Genomic DNA, 8,031 nt, shown 5'->3' with positions numbered 1-8,031 from the left:
CCTAGTTTTGAGTTTTGTAACTTTAGTCAACTGTACTATCACATTGAAGTCGGGATGCTATCATCTGCTTTGCGAGTACTACATCATGCTGATCCCCTAGCTACCTAATGGTTTAGGCCACTCCATATTAGATGTGATCATTGTGTTGTGACAGCCAATTTCATAGACCATCCGGAACAGAAAGTCAGAAGAATACAAAGGATTGTTTCGTCAACATGGGGGAATGTTGGGTATCGTGGGTGTTAATCAAAAAAACCATCTGTTCTTGTGATTGGTCCAGACACCTATTTTTTTGGGGGGGGGGGGAGGCGGCGGCGGCGTGATCGGTCTGAGAATATCGGTGCATGTTGGAAGTGCCTAAAGCATTTTGATTCTATCAAGCTTCGTTAAGCAACAATACTGTAACACCATAAATTACAGCGTGCTGTAATTTCGTAGTATTATACACGGTATTTTTATCCTACTATATTAGGAAATGCCAATTCCAAATATGGAATGACTACGTGCATCAGCATCCTCTAATAATAAAACAAACTTGGCTGCCACCAGACTCCACACAAAGATTCTGTTCTAAACTTTTTTGATTTTGACATTCCTATCATGTAACTTTGGAAGGAAAAGATGTATAATAATAAGGTTATTACGAAGAAACATCAAAGTATGCACTCAGACAGTACGCCGTCGCATCAACTTCAGCTGCGTGTAGGTCGATACTCTCACTGTATTGTCTTATTAGGTATCCTCATAATAAACAGTATTCTATTTAAAAACACACAATTACAGGTGGCATAAATTATTTTGTACACTAATTCTTTATCTCACAAAAGTGATCCATTCGCGCATAACATGAGAAGTAGCGGGAACAGGAAGGGCACAAGTGAAAGTTACAGCCATGGGTTTTAGTCAAAGACCCCCCCCCCCCCTCCCAACCCCTTAGATAGAATACAAACATTTTTCCTCTATATAAAATGTTGGTCAAAGTGAATCAATTAAAAAATAACTTACAAGTTGTGAACTCTAACCACCATTCCCATGTGGGGAAAAATAAGTTCATAAAAGTATTACTACTCACTCTGAGCAATTTAGTCAAAAGACAAGTTTTAAATTTTAGTGCCATCAGTCAGGGATTTTTAGCTTAACAATTTGTTCACTCGTTTCCCTGTGTTTTACGTAGACAAAATTGGAAATTTTTCCTAACTTAAGAGTGCAGAGTTTTTAAGGTAATGGCAAAACTCAAAACTTGTCTATTCACAAAAACTGACCATGAAATTCCGTACAAGTTCTGTAATACTGTATATGCTCTATTATTCACAAACAGAGTTGTGTAAATGATGGTCTATAGTCAAAATACTTACAATAAATGCAATTCAAGTGCATTTATATTGGAGATGCAACATAGCAAATGACTCGGTAGCAAACTTCAAGTGACTGTCAAAATATTTCCCAACAAAATATGATTCGAGCAGCATAATCACATGCAACATACTGAATAAATTTCTAATATAGTAATACCAGCACCAAGATTTTAGGGTTATTTCATGAACAAGCGATGTACAAAGCCATTATGTAGATACAAGGAAACTGTGAAACAAATCGTACATGTAGACAAATGATCGAAAAGTAATCAAGACAAGTCAACCAAGTCTACCATTTTCATGGATGGTAAACAAAGATGTATGCCACTTGTAGAGTTTAAATATTACACAAATGCAAGAAGAAGTCAAAAATAGATCTGTAGATCACAGGTGAAAAATATTAAAAATATAATTTTTTTTTTACAGTCCGTGTGTTAATCAACAATACAATTTAACACAGGTTACATTCGCACTTTACAAATATGTGAAACGTCACTTCCAGAACAAGCAAAATTCATAAAATGTGTAAAAATGTTTTCGCTAAAATGCGAAATATTAAAAGTAGACATCCTATTGTGACTTTTCTATACATTTCATTTTAAGAATACTAGCAGTACATTGTACTTAGCTAACAGACAAAGTACAGTACAATGCTTTCCAAGTGACCTTCAAAAACAAATTCCGAACTTGGTAAAGTCTATTGTTTACAAATCTAACTTAAGAGGTCCACTTAAATTAATATTCTAAATTTCTCATTATCTATCCACCATCTCAAAATGTTCTGGCATATGTAGCAACTGGCAGAGTTGTAAAGTGTGAATGCAACTGTAACAGGTATTGACAAAAAATTAAATGTTTTGTGCACCTTTCCAATTTTGGACCTTTTGCACTCTGTGAGAAGTAATTTTGAATTTGGGGTTTTTAACTAAGTATAAAACAATTTAGAAATAAACTGTTGTCAGCTTGCAATTTCTTTGGGGAGGAGTCATTTGTATTTGTTTTTTTTATCACAATCAAGTTAAACCTATCAAGATTTTGAATAAGATCTTCAAATCAAAGTGCTATGAGAGGTTCATGATGTCTATGAACTTAGCTAATAATCTATGCATGTCCTGCATGTAATTCTGAAAAGGTTATAAATGCTTGAATTTGATGCATGCATTTTTATAGCGAATTAACAATTGGATTAACAAAGCAAATTACAGTGGAGTGGAGGGAAACTGTAAGCCGCAAAGTTAAGCCCGAAAAATGAGTCAGGCTGGACACAAAATCCTGTTAATATTTCAAATGTTCACCTAAAAAGATGCACACACTCATTGCAAACAAACAAAACTTCAATGGTTGTGGGTTTCCGAGTGTGCATCGGCAGCTGATTTAACACATAAAATAAAGAGAATTGGGGAGAAGGTGATTATACATATCCATTGTAAGACAGCATGTCACAATTTAATGGGTTACCATAATTGTCCTGGATCTTGCGTACATACCAAGAAGACGCAAGTAGCATTATTTGTCTTGCACCATCAGTGTACATAAATATCAATATTATATGTCTCTCACATTACTGGGTATCGTGGGTGTTAATCAAAAAAACCATCTGTTCTTGTGATTGGTCCAGACACCTATTTTTTTTTGGGGGGGGGGGGAGGCGGCGGCGGCGTGATCGGTCTGAGAATATCGGTGCATGTTGGAAGTGCCTAAAGCATTTTGATTCTATCAAGCTTGGTTAAGCAACAATACTGTAACACCATAAATTACAGCGTGCTGTAATTTCGTAGTATTATACACGGTATTTTTATCCTACTATATTAGGAAATGCCAATTCCAAATATGGAATGACTACGTGCATCAGCATCCTCTAATAATAAAACAAACTTGGCTGCCACCAGACTCCACACAAAGATTCTGTTCTAAACTTTTTTGATTTTGACATTCCTATCATGTAACTTTGGAAGGAAAAGATGTATAATAATAAGGTTATTACGAAGAAACATCAAAGTATGCACTCAGACAGTACGCCGTCGCATCAACTTCAGCTGCGTGTAGGTCGATACTCTCACTGTATTGTCTTATTAGGTATCCTCATAATAAACAGTATTCTATTTAAAAACACACAATTACAGGTGGCATAAATTATTTTGTACACTAATTCTTTATCTCACAAAAGTGATCCATTCGCGCATAACATGAGAAGTAGCGGGAACAGGAAGGGCACAAGTGAAAGTTACAGCCATGGGTTTTAGTCAAAGACCCCCCCCCCCCCGTCCCAACCCCTTAGATAGAATACAAACATTTTTCCTCTATATAAAATGTTGGTCAAAGTGAATCAATTAAAAAATAACTTACAAGTTGTGAACTCTAACCACCATTCCCATGTGGGGAAAAATAAGTTCATAAAAGTATTACTACTCACTCTGAGCAATTTAGTCAAAAGACAAGTTTTAAATTTTAGTGCCATCAGTCAGGGATTTTTAGCTTAACAATTTGTTCACTTGTTTCCCTGTGTTTTACGTAGACAAAATTGGAAATTTTTCCTAACTTAAGAGTGCAGAGTTTTTAAGGTAATGGCAAAACTCAAAACTTGTCTATTCACAAAAACTGACCATGAAATTCCGTACAAGTTCTGTAATACTGTATATGCTCTATTATTCACAAACAGAGTTGTGTAAATGATGGTCTATAGTCAAAATACTTACAATAAATGCAATTCAAGTGCATTTATATTGGAGATGCAACATAGCAAATGACTCGGTAGCAAACTTCAAGTGACTGTCAAAATATTTCCCAACAAAATATGATTCGAGCAGCATAATCACATGCAACATACTGAATAAATTTCTAATATAGTAATACCAGCACCAAGATTTTAGGGTTATTTCATGAACAAGCGATGTACAAAGCCATTATGTAGATACAAGGAAACTGTGAAACAAATCGTACATGTAGACAAATGATCGAAAAGTAATCAAGACAAGTCAACCAAGTCTACCATTTTCATGGATGGTAAACAAAGATGTATGCCACTTGTAGAGTTTAAATATTACACAAATGCAAGAAGAAGTCAAAAATAGATCTGTAGATCACAGGTGAAAAATATTAAAAATATAATTTTTTTTTTACAGTCCGTGTGTTAATCAACAATACAATTTAACACAGGTTACATTCGCACTTTACAAATATGTGAAACGTCACTTCCAGAACAAGCAAAATTCATAAAATGTGTAAAAATGTTTTCGCTAAAATGCGAAATATTAAAAGTAGACATCCTATTGTGACTTTTCTATACATTTCATTTTAAGAATACTAGCAGTACATTGTACTTAGCTAACAGACAAAGTACAGTACAATGCTTTCCAAGTGACCTTCAAAAACAAATTCCGAACTTGGTAAAGTCTATTGTTTACAAATCTAACTTAAGAGGTCCACTTAAATTAATATTCTAAATTTCTCATTATCTATCCACCATCTCAAAATGTTCTGGCATATGTAGCAACTGGCAGAGTTGTAAAGTGTGAATGCAACTGTAACAGGTATTGACAAAAAATTAAATGTTTTGTGCACCTTTCCAATTTTGGACCTTTTGCACTCTGTGAGAAGTAATTTTGAATTTGGGGTTTTTAACTAAGTATAAAACAATTTAGAAATAAACTGTTGTCAGCTTGCAATTTCTTTGGGGAGGAGTCATTTGTATTTGTTTTTTTTATCACAATCAAGTTAAACCTATCAAGATTTTGAATAAGATCTTCAAATCAAAGTGCTATGAGAGGTTCATGATGTCTATGAACTTAGCTAATAATCTATGCATGTCCTGCATGTAATTCTGAAAAGGTTATAAATGCTTGAATTTGATGCATGCATTTTTATAGCGAATTAACAATTGGATTAACAAAGCAAATTACAGTGGAGTGGAGGGAAACTGTAAGCCGCAAAGTTAAGCCCGAAAAATGAGTCAGGCTGGACACAAAATCCTGTTAATATTTCAAATGTTCACCTAAAAAGATGCACACACTCATTGCAAACAAACAAAACTTCAATGGTTGTGGGTTTCCGAGTGTGCATCGGCAGCTGATTTAACACATAAAATAAAGAGAATTGGGGAGAAGGTGATTATACATATCCATTGTAAGACAGCATGTCACAATTTAATGGGTTACCATAATTGTCCTGGATCTTGCGTACATACCAAGAAGACGCAAGTAGCATTATTTGTCTTGCACCATCAGTGTACATAAATATCAATATTATATGTCTCTCACATTACTTTTTTTTAATGATAAACATTTCGAAGGTGTTCTTTTGATAACAAATTAACATGTTCTTGATAGTAAAATATGAGCATAAAACTGCTTAAACATGATGATCAATCCTCTTGTTTCTTTAAGAAACAAAAGACAATTAATTAAATGACTATAGATTTTTTTATTAAAATGATAACACTTAATGCTGTCATCTAGAGCCAGTCTCATGTACGCATACATAGAACTGTGTTATGAAAGTTGTACATACATGAAACCCTACAAAAAAAAAAAAAAAAAATGACATACTGGATTTGTCAGACTGACATACTGGCACTGATACCGGGGTACTGCGACTGTTTACATCCGTAGTGTGACAAAAACTTATCCCACGACGTGGCAGTCATTGTGTGGCAGACATATAGTGTTTTTATTTTTCTCAATTTAGCAACAAAACAGCAGTTACTATGATTCCTCCTCCTCATCATCATCATCAGCAATGTCTTGCACAAATAACATTTCAGTTTTTCCAAGACCCGCTTCGGACAGAGTTGGCGGTTTGGGACAGTCATCTGACGTCTGGCATGATAAAACCTTTCTGGGAAAGTTTGTCACAATTTGAAACTTTTCGGGAGCATTCTCATTGCAGAAGACATAGTCATACAACACCTGTGAAAGAAATTAACATAGAAAAACTTTCAGTTGAGAGAGCATAAAAGTTACTTAGAATAAATCATGATTAGGTCAGACTTTTTTATTCCTTGTTTCTCGAGTTTTTATAAGTAAATTTTTTTGAGGAGAAATAAATTTTTTTTTTTTCCATTAGATTTGTGTGATTCTCAAAAAATTGCAAGTGAGATCTTTGACCAGAAAGAAGAAATGAAATAAATTTGTATTCCATGGTTGGCAATGTTGCCAATTGGAGCAAAATTTTCCGCATTAATGAGGGATTTCTCAGTTTTTGACGACGAGTTTCACGGCGTGTCACCACAAACCACGCCGCCGTCATCATGTTCGCCTAGTAGTCTCAAGCAGCAAGCCGAGAGGTCAATACTTGAGATTCACTGTCAACCAACGCGCATAAAGCATAGATCTGCACAAGACTTCGGTACTTTGATCATGATACTCCAATGAAAATGCAACTTGGATTAGTTAGGCGGTGGGTGGAAACAAAATTAAGATAACAATTTTTGTTTGCACTCACAAGTTGGCGGGTGCGAGAAATTACGCTGAAATAAAATTTTATTTCATTTTTGGCTTCCTTTCATTCGGCGGGTTCGCGAAACAAGGGATAATAAAAGTCTGGCCTTATGGCCATTATGACAGTGTTGATTGGATATTGAAAAATATCCCAGATTTCTCAATCTCCATTTTGCTACTAAAAATAGACTCCAGAACATTTGCTATATGATTCGCCTGCACTCCAAAATTGGACATGGCACGATGATTGGTCACATTTTTAATTATAATAAATTATTTATTCACATCATTCAAAACAACAAAAAATAATATGTAACATTTTATCAAAGTACCAAACACCAAATCCATTCGCTTTCCCCATGAGAAAACCATTGCAGATAATGATATTTTATTCAAAAAAAACGAAAAGACTGGTGTTTTATCCATCTACCGGCACAACAATTTCAACACAGCTAGAGTATTTGTACATTGATTTACTGCGAACAGAAATACGACAGCACTAAATGTCTACATGATTCTGTGGCATTGGAATCTCCCGCCAGTTGACAAATATGTGCATGTAATTTATTAATTATTCGTTAAGAATAATTATCGTTAAGATCAACAACAAGGTATTATTACATATGCACTGTGGTTGTCATAGTTACAACAATGCTCAATAATATTGGTACCAGGGGGTATTTACTGCAAAAAATATGCAAATCAGATAAAATAGTCCCTTCTGAAGTTGAGTCTTCTTGGCAGTTGATGCCCAACTTGAATTGCCTTGGTGCATTTCAACACTTCGTTTATATTGTCTAATGTTATAGTTATGCATATTTGATTAATAAAACCTCTAAAATTATTTTTTCCATAAACAAGATTATCAAGAGTCATGAAACAACCATGCAAATTAGTCACATGTCCATGTAATAATAATTTTGGTATTTTCAAAGTAAATTTTGCAAATGAACCACCTTCATAGTCTGGTGCAATACAGCACAAAGTAAAAACAATGTCTAAACCAAAGTGATGTATGTGCCACTGCTAGAGCTGTAATCCGTATTTGTTTGGGGCAGGATGTGCTCACTTTTTTTCAAAACATCTGATGTCATTTTGGTCAAGTCAATGTAAAAATACATGGGGCTGTGAGAATAAGGATTAAACCATGGTGTCCATATATAGTTCTCTCAGGCTTACTGCTTTGACTATGTACACACACAGTGTAGTGTACTTGTCAGTTGTTTTGTTCTTGGACTTGT

General features: G+C 34.7%; 1 protein-coding gene across 2 annotated transcripts in view; it reads right to left on the bottom strand.

Moving 5' to 3' along the window:
- Positions 1-793: 793 nt before the first annotated feature.
- Positions 794-8,031, bottom strand: part of LOC100377208 (FAS-associated factor 2-like) — a 28,859-nt gene continuing 21,621 nt past the window's right edge. For both annotated transcript variants that reach the window (XM_085507964.1, XM_006825424.3), the window contains one exon: positions 794-6,259. In XM_085507964.1, coding sequence (XP_085364090.1) covers positions 6,056-6,259 — 204 coding nt within the window. In that variant the 3' untranslated portion in view covers positions 794-6,055. The remainder of the gene's footprint in view (positions 6,260-8,031) is intronic.

Source organism: Saccoglossus kowalevskii, chromosome 14, assembly GCF_978046115.1.
Source record: "Saccoglossus kowalevskii chromosome 14, keSacKowa6.1, whole genome shotgun sequence".
Taxonomy (NCBI): Eukaryota; Metazoa; Hemichordata; class Enteropneusta; family Harrimaniidae; genus Saccoglossus; species Saccoglossus kowalevskii.
The sequence above is the reverse complement of the archived record's forward strand: the minus strand, read 5'-3'. Positions and strand labels throughout refer to the sequence as shown.